We start from the raw sequence: 21512 nt of genomic DNA, 5'->3' as shown, positions 1-21512 counted from the left end.
TATCGATACGCCACATGCACCAGCCACGCCAAAGTATTAGCAGATGACTCTTTGTCCAACTTCCGGACTTGTCAGCTGCAACATCTTCGATTGCTTTTTCAATAAACGAGACTTTACTTTGCAGTGGATAGGATTCCCTTCAAGGTAGCTCACCAAATTCTTTAGATCCTGACCCTACAAAGAACAACTTCAAATCAAGATACTGTGTATCCGCTTCTGGAAGGAACCTTCGGTACGATAATTGACTGTCTCAACCAATGAGATATCTACAGTTCTAACAGATGTGAGGGTCAGGATCAAAGGAGTACTTTCAGCCTTTAGGCTATCAGCATCATCCACCGCAGCCATGACTGCAGCACTAGACCCCGGCGAACAACATGCCCAATTCGTCGATTGGGCCAAATCCAACGGCGTTGAAATCGATGGAATAGCCCCAGCACGCTTCAGCGGTCGAGGAATGGGCATCGTAGCCGCAAAAGATATCAAAGTCAGTCCAACCCACCAAAGCTACCCCCAACTCAAACCCCTCAACTAAATCATCAAGAAAGGAGACAAGTTAGTCCACGTCTCCAACAAATCTCTCGTCCATGTGGCCCTCCCTTCAATCCAAGCCTTCAAGCTCCCCGAAAACGCCACCGTCCATGGAAAACTCGCTGCCTCCCTCTCCCTATGGTACAGCGGCCAGGAACCACACGGCTACCAACTCTGGCAAGACGTCTGGCCCACACAACAAGACTTCGCATCCACCATGCCATTCCACTACCCCGCATCACTCCAGTCGCTCCTGCCACCAGCCTGCAAAACGCTCCTCACGAAACAACGCTCCAACCTAGAAAAAGACTGGTCAACACTCTCCCCGCACCTTCCTCCCGCCATAACAAAGTCCCTCTACACATACACCTGGCTCATAGTAAACACCCGAACCTTCTACTGGGAATACCCAGACCTGCCCAACGCCCACCCCAGTCTACCCAAACGACGTGCAAAACTAACAGCAGACGACTGCTACTGCATGTGCCCGCTAATCGACTACTTCAACCACTCCGACAACGGATGCCATCCCGAACACAACAGCCAGGGTTACTCTGTGACGGCCGACCGATCGTATTCTGCGGGCGAGGAAGTCTTTGTCACGTATGGGTCTCACACAAGCGACTTTTTGCTCGTGGAGTACGGTTTCATCCTTGAGGAAAACGTTCATGATATGCTGCCTTTGGATCACTTGTTGCTGCCTTTGCTGGATAAGCAGCAGGTGGATGCGCTGAAGGAGGATGGCTTTCATGGGGACTACACGTTGTTCGGTGCGGGCAAAGAGGAGATTGTGTGCTATAGGACGCAAGCTGTGCTTCGGTTGTTGGTGCTGGATTCGAGGAGGTATTCGGCGTTTGTGTCGGGGGATGATGATGGAGTAAGGGATCAGGGCAGGCTGAATAAGTACCTAGCGGATGTGTTGACTAAGTATTCGAGGGAGATAGTGGATACGCTGGAAGAGGTAGAACAGCTGGATTTGAGTGAAGGGGAACATGAGGTTGCGGAAGGCCAGAGGGAGACGGTGGTGAGACGGTGGAAACAGATACGGAGTATTGTCAACAAGGCCATCGACGTACTTGCTTCATAGGAGGGTGCAGACAGAGTCGGTATCTCAGAGCGCTTGTGGGTTCAATTGTTCAATATTCTCAATCTGTAACATATATGTCATAATCATTGAGCTGTGGATACCAAGAGTTCTACTGAGAAGCCTGTGGACCTTTTACGCTTTCAAGAAACGCTACTAAACAAATGTTCATCTATCACCTATGCCACGCTACCCACCACCAATGCTGCAACACCCTCTTCCTCGCTTCTTACATCGATCTTCATGGTCACACCAGTCTTGGCACTGAAAGCCATCCGTACCGTAGCAGCAACCTTGCCACCTGTAATAGTCTTGCCGTAGAGCTTGAGAGTATGGGTTGATGTTGACAAAGCGACATCTGTACCTTCGAGAGGCTGGAGAGATAGAGTCTTGGTGAGTTGCTCGGTTGCATCTGTAACGCGTCAGTCATTCGTTCGTCATGAGTGGTAGCTCGTAACTTTATCGACGTACCGGTTATGCTCTTCATGTTACCCAACTGCAGTGTTTCAGTCGCCGAATCGCCATTCGACTGCTCCCAGACATTATCGAAACTGCCTGCATATGCCGGAACAACGTAGTCAGCACCGGTGAGGTAAAGATCCTCAACCTGGTACTCATCTGGATACCCATCACCTTCCTCTGGCTCATTTGTGCTCGGGTCGATTTCCTTGCTGGTGAACTTGAGTACGTTGGTAAAGCTGGCGGCGATAAACTGCGATTCGGTCTCCAGGCGCTTGAAAGATACGTAGACTGTACCAGGCTCGTTGGTGACGAGCTTTGGCGCTGGGATGACAAACTCCTCTTCTAATTGCACGTCACCATCGTCTTCTGGTGTAACGACCATTTCGACATCCATCAATACTGTGTCCTCAAGAGTGTTCTTGATGTCGTACTGAATGACAATGTGGTCCTTGAAGATGTGCTTAATGGCAGTAACGACGTATTCGGTCTCGGATTCTGTGAGCTCGACGACATCGCTTGACTTGAGCACGCCGCCGTGCGCAGCCAGTTCTGGAATCTTTTGCAGTTCCGTAGCGTATTTCTGCGCGTTCGATGCTGCGTTTGCGGCGGCATCGGCACCAGCTTTCGAAGGTGCCTTGGTGGCACTGGGTGCCTTAAGAGTTGGGGTAGCGCCTTCAGTTTTCTTGGTAAGGTCTGCCGCATCTGCTTGCTCGCGCGAGACTGTGGGGATTTTGGTGATGTCGAAGGCTGTCTCGAAGGTGTCGCGGGAATCTGAACTGACGTACATGGCCAGCTGGTGCTCAAGAACAGGAAGGGAGAACATGGAGTCGTTACGAATGAAGTTAACGGCCATGTCGTCGTCCTCCTGGTCCATCAAACGAAGACTGAGCGCAGCGCGATCACGGACCTCGTCATCAACATCGTCCAGACACCTTGTGAGGAGGACGTGGACAGACTTCTTGATTTCGGGGTCCTTTTGTCCGACGCCGAACTTGGACAGAGCAGAGGTCGCCGCAGCCCTAACGATCGCATTCTCTAGGACTACGCGGTTGTAGATGTAGCGGATGTATTTGGTAGGGTGTGGTGTTGAGGGACCTTCACGTCCAAGTACGAATAGAATCCTGACGGCGAGCTTTGTGAATTCGCAATCCTCGATGAACTCGCAAAGTGTGGCAAGCGCATCTTCCTTGGCCTCAGGTACGAAGCGAATGAGGTCCATGATAGCCTCGACAACGGATCGCTTGAACTCGTAGCCGCCTTCGTCACGCAGAATGCCGCTGAGGAAAGCAAGGAAGCCGGACTGCTTCGCCTTGAACTTCAGTGCCAATGTTCGGACAGCTTCCACAATGGTGACCTTGAACTCGTCGGTGATCTCAGCCATGAAGCCAGTGATCTGCTTCATCAGCCTGTCAACCGAAGACTCGTTGCCCGTTTTGAGGAGTGTGGTAATGGCGAAGGTGGCGATGCTACGGTTCGAGTTGGTGATGAGCGATTCGATATCCTGGTTGCATGAGCGAACGGCGTCCGGCTTGAAGGAGGCCATTTGCGACAGGATGCGGAGGGCGGCGAACTTGGTGACGGCGCGAGGAGAGGTGAGGAAGAGCTGGAGAACGTGGACGGCTTGTACGAGCTCGGCATCGGTAACGTCGCGCATGTCGCAGATGGCCTTTGCAGCCTCGAAGTTGACCATCTCCGACTTGTGGCGCAACCAGCCGTCGAGGAGTTGCATCATAGGCTGTAAAAGTTGTTAGTACATATCTTCCGGAGGAGAGGATGTAGCTCACCTTTCGCAGGTTTGGGTCCTCCTCAGCGAGCTTAGCTGCTAATCTGACCAGCAAGACAGTAGCGGCAGGGCTCTTGACAACACCAGCAGCAGAGTACTGCTGCACCATCTTGACCAAGCTCATCCTGTCGCCGGCGCGCATCTGGTATAAAAGACCAATGGCATGGTACTGTGTCATGTAGTTTGTGCTGGCCTGGAGGGTGGTATGTGAGCCCCCTCCAAACCCTCCCAAGAAACCACCACCTGACTTGCTTCCTGACGCGGCCTCGGCGGCCTCTGACTGCCATCTTCGAACGACATCCTTGGCGACTGGGAGGAGGTGGTACGAGGAGACGAGGGCGGCGGAGGAGACTGAGGGGTTCTTGTCGACTATGCACGTCTTGACGAGACGCTCGATGGCCTGGACGGTGGAGGCGTCGATGACGCGGCAGAGGGCGCGGATGGCGTTGGGGCGGTATACGACGTCGCTGCCGACGGAGGTGTCCTTCATGATCGAGGAAGTGACCATGATGACATCGTCGGCGGAGCCAGCGAGCTCCTTGATGACCAGGTAGACCATCTGGCGGAGCGAGGCATCCTTGTTCTGGAACAGCTTGGAGATGCCAAAGAAGAGGGTCGTGGCTTCCTGGCGCCCCCAGCTCTCGCCGGTGAAGAGTAGCAGCGCCAGCTTGGTCAGGATCACTCTACATTTCCTGGGCGAGATGGGGCTCTGGTTGAATACTCGTGCTGGACAGCGTCAGCGTCCCCCGCCAACCTCTGGCGCATGCGGGAGGTGCCCTACCTTCTTGGAAGACGGACGTCTTGTCGATCTGGGCGACTCCGCCGGCGTCCTCGTGCTTCTTGTCCATGGTGTCGTGGTGCAGCTCCGCGTGCTAGCTCGCGGTGTGTGTATAAACTGGTCCCGCTCTTCCTCCGCCTAACGTGGCCTCTTGCGACGGGGGGTTGCAAACGTGTCCAAGTGCGGTCTTGCAATTGGAATTGGTGGGCGAGGAGACGTGGACGGGGCGGGGCGAAGTCGCAGTGGTGTTTGCCTGGCCGTCTGGAATTGGCGACGTTGAAGATGCCCTCGACCAGCGCGAGCAAGTGCACCTGCAGGGATGTCGGCGTGTGGGCTGCTCTTGCATGTTCCAGGGCTTGGCGCTCGGAATGCGCAACTCAATGCGGTGCGGGTATTCAAGGCTCTGCCGCGCAAGATATACCCAACACCTCCATTCACTCACTATCCTTTTCTCTTTTTGTACGCTTACACATACGACCATGGCAGCCTCAATCCCACGATCGCGATGTCTCTTCTCCTCGTCCACATTAAAAGCTGTCCCTCGCTCAAGGACGCCGCTTAGAACTTTTGCCACGACCTCCGACACGCCGCAAACCGCAGTACCAGAAGCCCCCACAAAGCGGTCACGACCACCGACGTCCTTCAGCGATACACTGAATGCCGGTCCATCGTTTGGCGATTTCGTCAACCCCGAGGCACCCCTCTCCCCGGCCGAAGCATATGAGATCAAGACGGTGCAGGTGGGCCCGGAAGGCCGCAAGAAGACCATCACACGACTTCCAGAGTGGCTGAGGACGCCGATACCCTCAAACGCAAACCAAAACTACAAGCAGATCAAGAAAGACTTGCGCGGGCTGAATCTAGCCACGGTTTGTGAGGAAGCAAGATGTCCCAATATCTCAGACTGCTGGGGCGGAAGTTCCAAGAGTGCGGCAACGGCGACCATAATGCTCATGGGAGACACATGTACACGAGGCTGTCGATTCTGCGCCGTAAAGACGTCCAAAGCACCTCCACCACTGGATCCCCACGAACCAGAGAACACCGCTGAAGCGCTGCGGAGGTGGGGGCTGGGCTACGTCGTCATCACCGTGGTTGATCGCGATGATCTCGTGGATTCCGGAGCGCATCACATTGCCGAAACCATTATGAAGATCAAGCAAAAGAACCCGACGCAGCTTGTTGAATTGCTGGGTGGAGACTACGGAGGCAATCTCGAGATGGCCAAGGTAGTCGCGCGGAGTGGTGTCGATGTCTTTGCGCACAACATCGAAACAACAGAGCGCCTCACACCATTTGTCCGCGACAGGAGAGCCAAGTTCAGGCAGAGTCTGGATGTGCTGAGGTCAGCCAAGGAGGCACGCCCTGAGCTCATCACCAAGACCAGCATGATGCTGGGCTTGGGCGAGACGGATGAGGACCTCTGGCATGCGTTGAGGGGTGCGTTTATACAACCTGATGTACCATGAGACTAAACTAACGTGTACACAGAACTCCGCGCAAACAACGTCGACGTCGTAACCTTTGGCCAATACATGCGACCCACCAAGCGCCACATGGCCGTCCACGACTACGTCACACCCGACAAATTCGAACTCTGGCGCCAGCGCGCCCTCGACATGGGTTTCCTATACTGCGCCTCCGGCCCACTCGTACGCTCAAGTTACAAAGCCGGTGAGGCCTTTATCGAGAACGTACTGAAGAAGCGGAGGATGGGCAATGCAGGAAAGAGCGAAGTCGCAGATCTCAGTGTGGCAGAAGAGACTAGCAAGACGTTGTAAATATTTAGATTCTGGAAAACAGTCATCGCTTCCATGCGACTTCGGGATTACCTCAACTCGATCCTGAGTAGAAGTCTGCTTCAACCAGGCTGTCCAATGTACAACACCTCTTCTGATCACTTAAACTGTTTGACAGCATTTAATTCACGCGACGCCTCAACAAGCGTCGAGAAACAACGCGTCTTTGCGCTTCTTATGATCAACACTACAAAAGATCGGCAAGTAAGGAAGATTTCATACGCGTATACATGTATAGACCATTACAAAAGGTCTCTTGTGTAACAACCCACACCTCTCCAACCTCCCAGACGCCGTTTGGCGAAACATCGCGCGGAAGAAAAAGTTAACGACTGTCATATGTACAGAAAGGATCCCTGCGTGTACCCCAGCCTGAAAGTGCAACTAGTTCCGAGAAAAACAAATACAGTTCCCACTAATACATCTCCTAGCGCCTGGCAGTCCTCCGACAACGCGCAGACGCCCATCCGACCTCAAGATCGACTAGACAACGCAGGTGTCCACCTAGTTATTCGGCATGCCAGCGCGCAGATTCTCATACTTGCTCACCGGGTAGCTGAGCAGGTTCTTGGTTTGATCCAGGGCACCGATCCCGCCAATGTTCTTGACAAACTGTATCGACATGTCAGCCGTTATCTTTTTCACAAGGACACACCGAGACAAAAAGCCTGAAATCGAATCTACTTACCGTGGAGATCAAACTCTGGTCACCTTTCTTATCACTCGAACTCTCCCACCACATACCACCCCCCAGTCCTCTCTCTCGGATATACGCGGTCTTCTTGGCGATGACTTGAGGTGTGTCGTAGCTAACCATGAACCTTTTGGCTGGGTCGTAGCACCAGCTAGCAACAACGCTGTCGTCGTAGTTTTCTTGACAACCAGCAACAGGGAGCTTGCTGTAGTCGAATACGCCATTCTCCCAGGTACCGGGTCCGATGCCTGAGAAGGGCTTCCCAGGCCCATCGGTGTTTTCGAAAGAGCGGCCGTAGAGGGGCATGCCCAGGACGATGTTGTTAGGGTTAATACCCGCGGCGATGTAGTCGTCAACTGCCTTCTTCGTACTAAAGGGGGTACTGGTGGGATTGGAAGAGGAGGGGTTCACGTTGGCCTGGTGGCCGGCGTTGGTGTCCCAGGATCCGGCGTAGTCGTAGGCCATCTACTTTGTGTTAGCAGTCAGTGTGACTGAATGATTCAAAAGTACTGACCAAATTCCAGAAGTCAAGGTACTGATCCATTGCCTTGAGCTTCATCTTGTTGTAGTTGATGGGGCCTGCGGGTGAAGCAACGGTGAGTAGTAATTTCTGGTCAGGCGCATGGTTTTTAGAGTATTCGGTAAGAGCGCGACGAGTCTCCTGTAGAAGTAGGACCATGTCTTCTGCCTGCGCATCATTGGTAGGATATTCCCAATCGATGTCGAGGCCATCGAAACCAACATCCTGTAAGATCTGAATGGCGCTGCTCGCGAATTTGGCCCGACCTTCGGGGGTGGACGCAGGCTGAGCGAAGTGGGCAGAGTAGGTCCAGCCACCGATCGATAGGAGTACCTTCAACTTGGGGTTGCTCTTCTTTTGAAGATACAACTGCTTGGCGCATCCATACATGTTGGTACCCACATCGTTCCACGAGTCAGTCGCATAATGCTTGTCAACGTCAGACCAAGCATCTGTCAAAAAGACTTCGCCGGTATCCCGAACATCGGCAAAGGCATAGAGAACATGAGTGAGCTCTTGTGCAGGAAGGTCTTGAGGATTGAAGTTGCGACCATAAATAGCCTGCAAGCGATGTCAGATGTAGATCTTCCGCATTTGAGCCAGCCGACTAACCCAATTGACAAAGTAAGCAACGTTCTTGTAGCCTGATGCACTTGAACTAGTAGTCATGGTGTCGTTGGTACCACGCGGGATCGCGTTGGCTTGTACAAAGGTGGAGATGGAGAGTAATGATGTTACTCCCGCGAGCATGTTGGCGGCGCGCATCCTTATGATGTCGCTAGTGGCGCGCTATGTTGTGCTACGTGGCTGTGGCGCGGGCTAGTGCAGGTACGAACGCGGCTTCGGTTGAGTGCCGAAAGCTCAAGTGTGTATAGAAACTGAGGAAAAGGAGGATTGGCGGTGTGAATAGACGGCCAGAGCATGCGTTTTTATATTCAAAAGAATGACTGGATATCAACTATGTCGAAGGAGCGTTGACTGAAGGTGTGCGTCAAAGAGCGTAAAGGAGGGTCACTCGACCACGCAACAACCAAGGAGTAGGGGAGGAACAGTTAGCGAATGCTACAGAAGCTCTCTGAAAGGAATGTGACAGCGGGAGAGAGAAGGAGGGCCTGAAACCTAGTAAAGACTAGGACTCAAGGGTACACATCTTCATCCACGCGCGCCTACCATGATGCAAGCGCGGCATGGGCAATAAGGCTGTTTGCGCATACATATTTGACAAGATGCGTCAGTCCCCAGATCCAGAAGACTTATGGAGTGTGCCTTTGATCGACCAGGTACAGACGGCTACGATCTGGGAACGACGGTTAAAGGCCCCTAGGGCGAACTGCTTGAAGCTCTGACTAGTCGAGTCGTAGACAAGAGCGATAGGTGAACTCGGACGCTCGGTACAGGAATACGCTTCGTATCTCCATCGGGCATAGAACGTATGACTCCAACGAAAGTCCCAGTACTGATTGGCGATACTTTTCCATCCTCATCCAGTGGATAATGTGGAACAGAACTACAGCTCGTTAGTCGCTTAGAAAGGACATTTGGAAGTTCCTCGGGTGGTAAGAGATGTCAAGGGTCTTGTTGCGATAGCGCTTCCTGGGAGTGTGTAGTGTGAAACTCCTGTACTGCTCGTTGGACAGTCCCGGCGTGTCATGGATGTGTAACGTCAAAATACAACATAGCATCAGGTTGCTTTGCGACCCCATACCGCTTGCTACGCGCCTCATTTAAGACGGCATAGTTTCTCGGGGCAGCCCACGGGTGAAACCATGCATTGGCACATGAATACATATTTCCAGTGCCGGGTGGAAAGCGAGCGCAGGAGATATGATGATGTACTCGAGTAGGGTGCATGCGGTAGATACCACCTGAGCCTGGACGGGAAATTAGGTGTCTGCACTACAGACAGTGTGGACGGAGGACTCGATCTTCAGGCTGTAGAAGACTGTGATCAACTCAACTTGAGTATTCCGTGGGTGATGTTATGTCTCCACTTCTTGCGTGCGCGTGCGTGTGTCAAGCCGTCGGACATTGTAGTCGCTTAGGCCGAGCAAAGATACTGTGAAGTGCAATAGCGCCAGGTGGAAATAGATGGTGAGTTAACCGCAGCGTATCGTAGAGACGGAGTGGGGACTGAAGCCGCACGAGGAAAGGGTGCTTGACGGGAAGGATGGCATGCGGGACGGACGGGTGGCCGCATTAAGCCGCGGTGCATACGCGAGGTATGAGCAGATACAGAAGGAAACCCGGCCTGGATGCAGCGACCTTGTAATTGCCAATCTGCGAAGAGATAGGCGTCAAGCGCTCCGAACAAGCCCTTTCTCGACACATTTTCGCGTGCAATCAGAAGGATTTACCCACGTTCGTGCACTTGTGATTACAGACACGCGGTGCTTTGCTGGGGTTGTTGCAGATCAAAGAAGCGCTATAGCGATAGTACGGCCCAGGTCTTGATAACGAGTTAGAGCTGCCGGGGTCAGTACGCACGTCGCGATGCATCATGGTTGCGACTGTAACCTCGGAAGCAGGATGGCCAGGCCGCTGCCCGCCGATCCGATCCCCCACGGATGGCAGGGCTGAGTGCCCGACGCACATGAGTATGTAGTGACGGCGAATAGAGAGCGTGAGTTGGAGCGTGGAGTGTGTAGAGATGGTGATAGTTGATGAGAAAGAAGCGTGGTCGTTCAAAAGGCGGAAAGATGGCTCGTGTGACCAGTCGTTCAAGTGGCGTGGCCAGTGCACGTTCAGCCTCCCACTGCACTGTAGTATCTTCACACCACTCCAAGATGACAGCCGACAGAACCAGGTCAATGAAACGCCAACCATTTGCACACATGAAAGCCCAAGACCCAGAGCATAGTGATGAGGACAGCATCAGGTTGCGGGCTCACGCATTCAGAGGTAAACATGCGCCGCACGTATGCCGTTCTTAAGATGGAAAGGGCTGATGCAGACGATGAAGATGAACGACTTGCTATCAAAGGGTATCATAACAACAATAAACGCCATGCTTAGCATATCGGAGACCACCAGACCTTCGTAGGGACCGTGGATCTGGTGAGAACCTCTCTTGTTCATGCCCGTAGTCTCCGGACCAAGCCATTTAGAGGCCCCACGGCCTTTCTGCTCAAGACGGCATCTCTCGCCCCATCTCTTGTTCTACACACAGCTCTCTCGACCCTGCCATCTTTGGTAACGGTCATGACTGCTGTCCGTCTGTCGGACCAGAGAATGGTAACCTGCCTAATCGCCGCATCCGCTTCGATGTCCAATATGCGGGCGCTCCCGAATTCGGCATCGTCTTGCTCGATATCTGAACTGGCCTCGTCTTCGCTTACAAAAGCGTTTAAAATCTTTCCAGTGGATGCGAAACCGTCGTTCTCGCTATTCTCTTTCGGTTGTGCCAGGCCAGCATCCTTCCGTAGTTCTTCCACCGCGTTGGCGCGCAGGTGCCAGCTCACGAGTTCCTTCCTCAGCAGTCTTCCGAATCGCACGAGGTCTTGCTCTGGATCGTTCTCTTCGTCTTTGCCGCTCGCAGGTAGCCACTTGTCCGACAGGTGCTGCAGAGGTATACATGGTGGAATGGTGTGCTTGTGTATCTTCATGATTCTCTTGTCATGTTTTTGCTTGACGCTGAGCAAGACATGGTACGTCTCGACGAACCTGCCTCCCAGTGCTACGTCTATGCTGACGCCAAGGATGTTGCCGTCGTTCAGCGCATGCGGATCGGGGTCTTTGACTTTGTATGCAGTCACGCCGGCGCAGGCGCGGTAGATGTTCTCGAGGTTGCGTTTTGACTGCCGTGTGATGACATCATTGGCATCATTCGCGGGTTTGTTGTTTGTGTTGGTGCTTTGGAGGCGCGCTGCGAGGTGGGGTTGCGACAGCAGGACGGAGGATAGGTTCGCACGGTGGGCATGGAGCGTCGCTAGTCGGGTATGAAGATGGCTAATGTCCTCGTCGAGCTGTTCGGTAGTCTCCATGGTGGAGCAGTGTATCGTCGCAGAGGCGCATCGGTGTCCAGGTTGAATCGCGTGGAGCAGACAACGCGCTAACACGTGACTAAGCGTTGAGCAGGGGTGGCCGGAGGTGGGATGGAAGCCCGCGACTCGCCTAGTGCTCCGCCCTCGAGCTCGAGACTAGAGGACACGGTTCCGTATCCGCCCAGTAATTCAAAGCCGGTGGGCATCGTTACTGCATACTGTTACCCGGCTGCTAACACGTTTCTTGTCATTCACTAGTCGCTCTCTAAACATCCGTCGCAACCCAGAGTTTGCGTCTTCTTTCCTACGCTTCGCCAATCTCAGTCCCGGACTTCAGCCACCTATCACCCGCGCGACTCCTATTACCTACCCACTTGTCCAACTCCACCACCAAAACCCCTCCTCATCGGACGCACGCCACCGACGCACCCAAATGAGCAAACGCGCCTCGCGATCCAAGAACCGCGGCTCTGTACTACGTGAGCAGAGCTCCACCGACTCACTGCAGGAGAAGAAGAACGGAAATGCAAATTCCACGGCCATGAACAGCGCCATGTTGGAACATCGGCGCAAACATTCGTCCTTTGACAGCAATTCGCCATCGAGCCAGGCTGCATCCCTCATGGGCAACTCCAACTTTTCGCTCGATGACGATGTGCCCAAGCTGGGCCAAGAAGATGAAGGAACGTCCAAAGGCTTCTTCGAGCTGTCCAAGAAGGACCAGAGCAACTTCCTCCTCCTCGTGCTGCTGTACTTCCTCCAGGGCATACCCATGGGCCTGGCACACGGCTCTGTGCCATTCCTGCTTAAACACAACGTGTCCTACGCTGCCATTGGTGTCTTCTCGCTCGCAGCCTACCCGTACTCGCTAAAACTTCTTTGGAGTCCCATCGTGGACGCGGTGTGGTCACCAAAAGTCGGACGCCGGAAGAGTTGGATCTTACCCATCCAGACCATTTCTGGCTTCTCCATGATCTGGTTGGGCAAGAACATCAACCGCATGATGAAGGAGGCGGGCGAGACTGACAGCGGGGTTTGGACTTTCACATGGTGGTGGTTTGCGCTCGTATTCCTTTGCGCCACTCAGGACATCGCTGTGGATGGTAAGACTGTGTAACTTCCAAACCTGACATGCACAAAGCTAATTGCGAACAGGCTGGGCGCTGACCCTTCTCTCCAAGGAGAACCTCGCATACGCATCGACTGCGCAAACCGTCGGCCTGACCGCAGGCCAGTTCCTTTCCTACACCGTCTTCCTGGCCTTCAATTCCAAAGACTTTGCGAACAAGTGGTTCCGCAGCACTCCTGCAGACACCGGCATCATGGAGCTTGATGGCTACTTGAGCTTCTGGGGGTGGGCATACCTGATAGTCACTCTTGGACTGGCAGTCATGAAACGCGAAGACCGCGATAAGAACGGCGATGGCATCAGCGAGGTTTACCGCACCATGTGGGGCATCTTGAAGTTGAAGAACATTCAAAGCTTCATCATCATCCACCTCATCGCCAAGATCGGGTTTCAAGCCAACGATGCTGTCACAAGTCTGAAGCTCCTAGACAAAGGCCTCAAACAGGAGCAGCTGTCTCTCGTTATTCTTGTAGACTTTCCCGTCGAGGTCTTCCTAGGCTACTACATCGGAAAATGGTGCCAGACCTACCCGCCGATGCACATCTGGTGTTGGTCCTTCATCGGCCGCCTGGTGGCTGCTGGGTTCGCGCAGTTTGTCGTGTCCATCTTCCCGGCTGGAGGAGCATCGTCTGGTTTCCTGATGCTGGTCATTGCTGAGCATGTGCTGTCAACCTTTATGAATACGGTCATGTTCGTCGCAGTCAGCGCGTTCCACGCAAAGATCTCTGATCCGCTCATCGGTGGTACCTACATGACGCTGCTCGCTACGTAAGTTCCATTCCCCTGCCCTATCTACGTATTACTAACAACAGTATAGCGTCTCCAACCTCGGCGGTACATTCCCACGCTACTTTGTCCTCAAAGCCGTCGATATGTTCACTTCGGCAACCTGCATACCACCCACGGATGTTCCCAAGGCAGATCTTTTGAAGGGGCCACTTATCACACAGGCCTTCTCTTGCTCGCTAGAGGCAGAGAAGCATCGCTGCCAGGCAGGCGGGGGTGTATGCAACGTCACGAGTGACGGATACTATATTGTGAATATTCTGTGTATTGTGATTGGTGTAGTGACGTTCTGGGGCTACATCAAACCCGCCGTTATGCGCATACAGGCGTTGCCGCTAAGGGCATGGAGGATCGCTGGATAGGTAGATGACCAACGAAGTGTACGATATAGATGCAAAGCTTGAATTCAGATGAAGGCACATTGCGTGGCTATAGGCTGCTGATCAAAAACTCTTGGACCCAGAAACATGGCAACAATCCGTCTCCAAGCCGCTTGCGCACGTATGTGCCGCGCTCGCGCGTTCTCCCGTGACCAGGCGTGCTGATCGGCCAATAGTGGGTGGCCTGATGCACCAGTGTAAGCCACGCCGTCTGGAGCGCATGCAGGTACGTTTGCGCCGCAGTACATGTCTCAGACCGCTCAAAGAAGGATCAAACTATGCAAGGGTTGGCTCACGAATAGCATGCAACAGTTGGTTGTGACTTGAGATTATTGGGTGAAAGAACTTTAGCGGCTCGCAGTTGTCAGTCATCAGATGGTCTGGGACCGTTCTGTAAGCAGGCCGAGCCTCGACTCAGCGTGCCGAAGACGCCGATAGAAGGACATGTTAGCTGGTGCGATATGTCAGGCCATGTGTAACGGCTGCGGCCCGGGGTGAACTAGCAAAGCTTTGAGGGATCAGATGCCTGCGCCTTCTCCGAGAATCTCGCAAACCCCCGAAGTCGCCGAAGACACGCTGTGCCAGCTAGAGTAGCCTCATACCTCGGAAACGTGCACAAGGCGTCCACGCTTACCTTCCTGCGGCTAGTCGCCCTCGACATCGCGTTTTGACATCTGTCGCAAATTGTCTGCTGATCTTGAATACTCTTTTACCTCTATTCCTATTCGCCTGACGTGTCGCGCCCTTTTCCGTCCGTTGCAGCATAAACCTACCTAGTCCGACACCTTGATCGACGTCCGACTTTACATCAACCCCAAAGTCTACCGCAGCCGTTGGACTTCCAAGGACCCAGCCAATCCCTTACCTACGCCAATTCCGCCGACGTGTAACACTGATAAGGAGTCCCTGCGAATCGTCTTATCTCGAATCCTACGAACAGTGTTGATACCGTCTGTATCGCCAATCTTGTCGCGTCGTCCTTCTGTATTGTACGAACAGTCGCAATGGCTTTTACAGCGTACCAACCTAAGGCGCGGGTCCAGAAGCCCGCACCTCATTTCTCTGGAACTGCAGTCGTCGATGGCACATTTGAAGGTATGCGACTGTTGACCGTCTTGCACCTTTCTCCTTCCTCTACCCATCCGATTGCCTATCAGTAGAGCAACGTACTGACAACTCGTAGACCTCAGCTTAACAGCCTACACATCTACCAAGCAATGGCTCGTCCTCGGTTTCGTCCCCATGGCCTGGACTTTCGTTTGCCCGACCGAGATCCTTGCCTTTAGTGAACGCGCATCCGACTTCGCTGCCCGTGGCGCCAGCGTCGTCTTCTCCAGCACAGACAGCGAGTATAGCTTGCTTGCTTGGACAAACGCAAGCAAGAAGGAAGGAGGCCTGGGCAAAATCAACATCCCTCTGCTGAGCGACAAGAACCACAGCATTGCAAAAGACTACGGTGTGCTGATCGAAGAGGAGGGGATTGCGTTGCGAGGTCTGTTCTTGATCGACCCGAACGGCATCGTACGACAGATCACTATCAACGACCTTCCTGTTGGAAGATCGGTCGACGAGACCCTTCGCCTGATCGATGCCTTCCAATTCACCGACAAATATGGCGAGGTACGATACTTCCTGTTCCCATGCACTCCCAAGTACGCTATATGCTAACATAGTTTCACTAGGTCTGCCCTGCTAACTGGAACCCGGGTGACGAAACCATCAAAGCGACCCCCGCAGGCAACAAGGAATACCTCGAGAAGCTCCATACTGACACCAAGATGTCTGACGTCGCCGCAAAGACAAATGGTACGGCTTCTTCGGCGCGTTGATAATGGCCGGCCAGACCTCAATGTTTCGGATACAGTGTGCTGATCTTCCTTCTTCCAGGAACTGCTTGAAATGCAGATGTTTTGGCGTGCTTTGATCCTGCGATATTAGCATATGCGTCTCGTCTTTCATCTGTGATTAGTTGCATTGATCGGCGTTGTTCTGCCGCTGTCGCGTTGGTTTTCTGGTTGCGGTCTTCGGCTCAGCTACGCCCATCATACCAATAGAATCCACTCTATACAATGTTCAAAACTTTAAATCAAATGCTGCCTTGAACTTGATGGCACTGCGTGTATCGTGAACTTAGTTCGAAAGACTGTGATCTTCGTCCCTTGATCTGCAGCTCTGATTCCTACATGAGCTCACAAATAAGTTTAGCAAGACGAAAAAGCCCCAGAACTTCTGTAAAATAATACAGTCGCAAGCGTGTCGCGACATTATGAAGGATGCGCGTTAGCTTCCGCTTGGCGCTACGGAAACAACGCGAACGCCACGGATCTGTACCTCTTTCGACATAGCCCACGAGAAGGGCCTCCAATCATGGAGCCACGCCTGAATACGCTACTGGACATCTCGAACCAAAGCAGCATGTCGTACTTCACAGAGCCATCGAACATGAGCTCACCTGGCTCGCAACGACCATCACAACACATTAATCACAGCTTCGTACGCCCAAAAGCGCTCATGCTAACGAACGCATATCCTGAAACCGCTCAGTCAAACGACCACCGAAGAGACGGACAGGAGAGGCTATATGCCACACGATCGATGCCTAGTGCTCCGATAGCACAGGTATTGAACGATGAGGCGAATGTGCTAGAGGCCGCACAACCCGTGCCATCCACCTTTGCCCCATCAACAACACCTTTCAGTGGAAGGCTAGTTGATTTACTTCTGGATAGCCCGGATCACGCGAGGCAAAGATGGGATCAAGAGCAACAGTTTCTTCAGCCCGACAACACAGGATGCAGCCCAGCTGTCATCAAACTACCGAGGTTACCGCAGCCTCCCAAGCGGACAGCGAAGCGACCTAGAATCCCGCCGTTGCTACAGGGCTTGCATCAACCGCCGCCACTGCCGCCTGAGGGTAGGCTCTTCCCACCGATCACTGGGGAAAAGAATGCTTTCGCGGGCGACAGAGGGTATGATGCACGTTTTGAAGAGTCCAGAACCAAGGATGTGGACGAGCATGCCTTTCTCGAAGGGAATGTCATGGACTACAACAGAGCTGTTCAACATGCCGAAACCCCATCATTTTCCCAAGCGTCAGTTCCGCCTATATCTTCTAGTGTAATAGATGTGGCCCATGAGACAGATGTAACAGCAAACGCCTCTAAGGACTCTGAAGCGCTGTTACAGCCCAAGCGTGGAAAGAAGCGAAACAAGTGGTCTGAGCAAGAGACCAAAGATCTCCTTGTAGGTGTCAGCAGGTACGGTATAGGCAACTGGAAAAAGATATTGCAGGACCAAGACTTTGCATTCAACAATCGCACCGCCGTTGATCTGAAAGACCGCTTTCGTGTATGCTGCCCTGGTGAAGGTCTGAAGCCACGGCAGCCAAAGACCAAGGCAAAAGAGAAAATCAGCTTGGTTGAGACACCACCGGATTTGCCAGAAGCCATCTACACTCACCAGCATTCTCTTCCTATTACCGAACGCCACTCCGACATCAACCTCATTTCGAACTCCCCGAGCCCGACAGAGAACCAGCAACGTGGAGCTACTCGCAATAAGGCTACTACGCAGCTGGATCTAGCTGAGCTTGGCATCCGCGAACCATTCTCAAAAACCACCCGTCGACCACGCCGGGCCTTTAGCGCACGCGATGACATCAACTTGCTCAAGGGCTTTGAAAAGTACGGGTCTGTATGGCACTCTATGCGCGACGACGAGGACCTAGGGTTTGCGACTCGGCATCCAACAGACCTACGCGATCGATTCAGAATCCGGTATCCAGACAAGTATGCCAAAGCGGGTTACAAACTCAAAGCAAAAGAGAAGGAACGTACACTATCGAAACAAGCACAAGAACAAGAGAAACAGGACGATTCTTCGCAACAACCAGACCACATCCCACTTCAGGACCATTCGCACCACGCGAAATCAAGTCACTCGCAGAACGACATTACCTTCCTCGGAAAAGACATTCACCCCTTCAACAACAACGGACCAACCACAACCATGCCATCACACTGTCCGATCTCCAACAACACCACCACCAACAACGTCAATAATCTCAATCCCGCCCTAAAACCCTTCAACCCCTCCTCCTACCTCTCCGACCCCCTCCCGACCCTCCCCTTTGACGACCCAGACACCGACCTCACACAAGACATGAGCACCGTTGGCGACGAAAGCCCAATAACACTAAGTCGGAATATTCTCCGTTGGGCGGATGCGAATCCGTCGTCTCTGTACGCCTTGCCCGCTACTTCTGCGGCTTCTGCTTCGGCGTCGACGGGAAACGGGCTTGGTGGTAGTCTTGGTGGTAAGGGGGCTGGCGGGGGCGGGTCCGGTGGTGGTGGTGATGGGGGGATGAGTGGGTTTATCGGAGGGGGAGGGGGAGGTCAACAGCAACAGCAGCAGATGGATAGTGGGAGGGGGATGGTGCTGCCTGAGGCGGATAGTTGGTTATTGGGTGGTGAGAGGGTTTCGACGTATGGGATGTATAGGCATCGATCTTGACAGAGGTTAGTGTGTCGTACGTGGCAGTGGGGAACGAAGGTACAAGGTCAAACAGACACCTCATGTTGGCATGGTAGGGACTGCTCGATACAACGACAAACTTCAGTATAATTTTCCAATTCGGTACTCTCGAGAGCTCAAGTGCAGCCCTATCCATCCTGTCTACATGACCGATGCCCTCCGCCCCCATAAACCCGGGTATCACTTGTTCAAACCGACCATGGCCCGAATATCCTATCTCGCAGTCTGGCAGATACTAATAGCAAATTCTCGGAAGTCTCCCCTGGTAGCCTCTTCCACATCCTCCTCCACGATACGGCCATACTTCTCCTCGTATTCTGCTTTGACTCTAAGAAGATGCTGCCGGTCCCAATGTAATCTCACAAGACGCGAGATGAGTAGTTCGACTCGTTGTTGGCGTTCATGCTTGCTGGATGTTGCTTCGCGCGAGGACAGGCGACTGTTGGAAGAGCGGCCGTCGTTTGCGGGCTCCATGAGGTCGACGAGAGCGTGGTGGAGGAGCATGGCATCTCTTGCAGGACGGTTGACTGGGACGCGTAATTAGTACGTATCCAAGAGTTGAATGATGGGCGAAACACTTACTGACGCCATTGAGAATGTGCGCAATGACTTCACCAACCAAATTGTTGCTCTTCTTGAGCGCGTCTCTCGCGAAGTTGCCTTGGTACTTTCTCTCATATGTCCTCAGCACCTCGCGCAGATGTGCGTCACTTCGCATGATGACAATACTGAGCATGGCACTTTCTCCACCTTCCCTGGCTCGGATGGCTTTGTATAGGGTATCGACATCGCGATTGCGATATTCCACCGGCCAGACATCGCTTTCTTCCTGCCGATTGGCTTCCAGTGCCATCAACACAGCTTTACGGAACTTGTCGGCTTTGAGCTCCTTGTCCATGCAGCGGATGAGAGAATCGCTGTAGCGCTTGTCTTTGAATGAATCTTTGATCTCGCGGATCTCGTGGTTTTGTCGGCCCATTAGCGATTCGATAAGGAGCTCTCTCTTCGCCGAGTTGGACTGGTACCAGTAGTTTGCCCAGTAGCCCTCGCCTTCGTATTTGCCTAGGGCCGTCACGTAGGCAATTTTGCCAAAATTACCGTTGGTCTTCAACTTGATGTGTTTGGCGATGTTGATACCCCTGCCTTGTACTTTGCAGTGTCGCTTGTACTCGGCTCGCAACTCGAGCATCTGGTCGTGTGTGAGGATTGGGAGGATTTCGCATATAGTCTCCACATCTGGCGTTCGCGCCGCCAGTGCGTCGACAAGGGCTAGAGCGTCATCAGTGGCATCGTATATTCTCGCTTTCCGCTTCTCCTTTTCAGGGAGGCGCTCGTCGCGGCCATATGCGGCCATTGCCAACTTGTCGGTATGCCGGGAGGACCTCGAGGGGCTGGGCGTTCGTCGCGAGGAGGTGGAATGAGCACGGCGGCGGCGGCCATGACCAGACTCACGAGGGGAGAGAGTATCGAGAGGAGGCAGATGGTCAAGATCGTCATCTAGCATCAGCGCCTGAGGCATAGGGCTGATGGACTGGTACGTTCCATGGTACGCTTCTAGCAGAGGACTCGGCGGCGGTAGTCCGGAGGGGAATCCCCCAGGCATGCCTCCCGGAATGATAGTTTGTATATCGGGTCTGTTCCCGCTGACGGACAGCCTATCCATGCGAAGCCCATCCGGCCTGTCGCCTGCGCCAAGGTGACCTTGTGGACGCATCTCTACTACATTACGGCCATCGTGTGTGCTCATTGGCCCCGAGTAGGAAGCCGCTCGGTGATGATCAGGGCGCGGCGAGTGACTGCCCATTGGAGGAGGTGGGTAGAACGACTGGTCGGCTGGGGGCGGCTGAGGAGCCTGTGGCATGGTCGCATACTGAGATGGCGATGGAGGGGCCTGTGATGCGTACGGGGACTGCGGAGGCGGCGCGTGCGATGCATACTGAGACTGCGGCGGGGGAGCTTGCGATGCATACTGCGATTGCGAGGAAGGAGCCTGCGGCACGGCTGTGTACTGGAGTTGGGGCGTCGGGGGGTAGGAAGGGCTTATGGGCTGGGAGTTGTGCCGCACGACTGGCGGCTGGTTGTTGCTGCCCACGGGCTTCGCGGTATACTGGATATTCGTGGGCGGACTCGCATACTGGAAAGCGCCGTTGGTCTTCGCTGTCGCCGTCGGGGTGCGCGTGGGCGCGTTGTGGGATGCCGACGTTGCGGTATAGGCAAAGCCTTGGGCGGTCGGCGCATACTGGACGTTGCCCGGCTGCGCATACGCGACGCCCGCCGAGTTGGCTGCCGTGGTGGCAGGATGGGCGAACGAGGCGGACTGGGTATACCCTGGTCTCTCGTGGGGAGGGAGATCGGTGTAGTTCCCCATGGTAATGGGTTCGCTGGCTGGTCTGGTCGCCATTTCTCAGTTCAAGTCCCGCAATGTCTGTCGCAGACATCTGGCAGACGCATTTCGCGCAGTACTCACGTCGCATATTGCTGACCCGGCTGCCTAATCTCATACTGCGGGGTTGCAGCGCCGCTGTCAGCTGCACCTCGAGGTCGCTGAGGCTCGCGCCCGTCACGGCTGCGTGAGCGCGCACCCTCTCGACCGCGCCCAGGCGATTTGGACCGCGAGCGCCTTGACTTGTCGTCTGGCCGCAAAGACATGGCCTTGATCTTTCACTGCTCAATTGATGAGACTAATGTCAATTCTCGTGGTCGAGGTTTACGCGCTGAACAGTTCGGTCCAGTGCACGGCGCCACGAAAATTGCGATGGCTGGAAGCTGCCACACCATTGCCGCTCCTTTCAGCCTCGCTCATGTTTGCATTGGGGGCCAAAACCGCTGCTCAATTCGCCCTTCTCTCTGGCGCCGGAGGTTGGGTAGGCGCCTGCGCACATCGTGGAGCAGCTCCGTGAGTTCTTGTTGTAGCATCACGGTGCAAAAGGTGTCGGTGGTCTTGATGTGCACGTACGTTGGAAGTGGAGAGGGAGGCTTTCCCGACTCCAACGCATCCGTCCGCACTGAATCACACTCATGATTCTTATCTTGCGTCACAGCGTCAAGCGAGC

At 53.9% G+C, this 21512-nt stretch overlaps 9 protein-coding genes across 9 annotated transcripts; 5 read left to right on the top strand and 4 right to left on the bottom strand.

Annotated features, from left to right (window-relative positions):
• Positions 1-346: 346 nt before the first annotated feature.
• On the top strand, positions 347-1618 carry J4E86_008603 (uncharacterized protein; the record flags this gene model as incomplete). The annotated part of the gene is made up of 2 exons (XM_051449114.1): positions 347-487; positions 545-1618. 2 exons carry the CDS (start codon positions 347-349, stop codon positions 1616-1618), a joined length of 1215 nt encoding a protein of 404 aa, XP_051299533.1.
• A 176-nt stretch (positions 1619-1794) lies between these two features.
• On the bottom strand, positions 1795-4708 carry J4E86_008602 (uncharacterized protein; the record flags this gene model as incomplete). The annotated part of the gene is made up of 4 exons (XM_051449113.1): positions 1795-2027; positions 2087-3812; positions 3862-4586; positions 4642-4708. The coding sequence occupies 4 exons, from the start codon at positions 4706-4708 to the stop codon at positions 1795-1797; spliced, it is 2751 nt and encodes a 916-aa protein (XP_051299532.1).
• A 409-nt stretch (positions 4709-5117) lies between these two features.
• J4E86_008601 (uncharacterized protein) lies at positions 5118-6419 on the top strand (the record flags this gene model as incomplete). The annotated part of the gene is made up of 2 exons (XM_051449112.1): positions 5118-6078; positions 6130-6419. The coding sequence occupies 2 exons, from the start codon at positions 5118-5120 to the stop codon at positions 6417-6419; spliced, it is 1251 nt and encodes a 416-aa protein (XP_051299531.1).
• A 522-nt stretch (positions 6420-6941) lies between these two features.
• Positions 6942-8401, bottom strand: CHIB1 (Endochitinase B1; the record flags this gene model as incomplete). Its single annotated transcript, XM_051449111.1, has 4 exons — positions 6942-7049; positions 7126-7596; positions 7646-8212; positions 8264-8401. The coding sequence occupies 4 exons, from the start codon at positions 8399-8401 to the stop codon at positions 6942-6944; spliced, it is 1284 nt and encodes a 427-aa protein (XP_051299530.1).
• A 2321-nt stretch (positions 8402-10722) lies between these two features.
• J4E86_008599 (uncharacterized protein) lies at positions 10723-11631 on the bottom strand (the record flags this gene model as incomplete). Its single annotated transcript, XM_051449110.1, has 1 exon — positions 10723-11631. The coding sequence occupies one exon, from the start codon at positions 11629-11631 to the stop codon at positions 10723-10725; it is 909 nt and encodes a 302-aa protein (XP_051299529.1).
• Positions 11632-12064: 433 nt separating this feature from the next.
• J4E86_008598 (uncharacterized protein) lies at positions 12065-13908 on the top strand (the record flags this gene model as incomplete). The annotated part of the gene is made up of 3 exons (XM_051449109.1): positions 12065-12734; positions 12787-13528; positions 13578-13908. 3 exons carry the CDS (start codon positions 12065-12067, stop codon positions 13906-13908), a joined length of 1743 nt encoding a protein of 580 aa, XP_051299528.1.
• A 1022-nt stretch (positions 13909-14930) lies between these two features.
• TSA1B (Peroxiredoxin TSA1-B) lies at positions 14931-15755 on the top strand (the record flags this gene model as incomplete). The annotated part of the gene is made up of 3 exons (XM_051449108.1): positions 14931-15021; positions 15110-15546; positions 15609-15755. 3 exons carry the CDS (start codon positions 14931-14933, stop codon positions 15753-15755), a joined length of 675 nt encoding a protein of 224 aa, XP_051299527.1.
• A 538-nt stretch (positions 15756-16293) lies between these two features.
• J4E86_008596 (uncharacterized protein) lies at positions 16294-18438 on the top strand (the record flags this gene model as incomplete). Its single annotated transcript, XM_051449107.1, has 1 exon — positions 16294-18438. The coding sequence occupies one exon, from the start codon at positions 16294-16296 to the stop codon at positions 18436-18438; it is 2145 nt and encodes a 714-aa protein (XP_051299526.1).
• A 234-nt stretch (positions 18439-18672) lies between these two features.
• Positions 18673-20827, bottom strand: J4E86_008595 (uncharacterized protein; the record flags this gene model as incomplete). The annotated part of the gene is made up of 2 exons (XM_051449106.1): positions 18673-18986; positions 19042-20827. 2 exons carry the CDS (start codon positions 20825-20827, stop codon positions 18673-18675), a joined length of 2100 nt encoding a protein of 699 aa, XP_051299525.1.
• Between the last annotated feature and the right edge of the window lie 685 nt (positions 20828-21512).

Source organism: Alternaria arbusti (genome assembly GCF_024043155.1).
Source record: "Alternaria arbusti strain BMP 1465 chromosome Unknown scaffold_14, whole genome shotgun sequence".
In the NCBI taxonomy this organism is placed as follows: Eukaryota; Fungi; Ascomycota; class Dothideomycetes; order Pleosporales; family Pleosporaceae; genus Alternaria; species Alternaria arbusti.
Note: the sequence above shows the minus strand (reverse complement) of the source record. Positions and strands in the feature narration are given on the sequence as shown.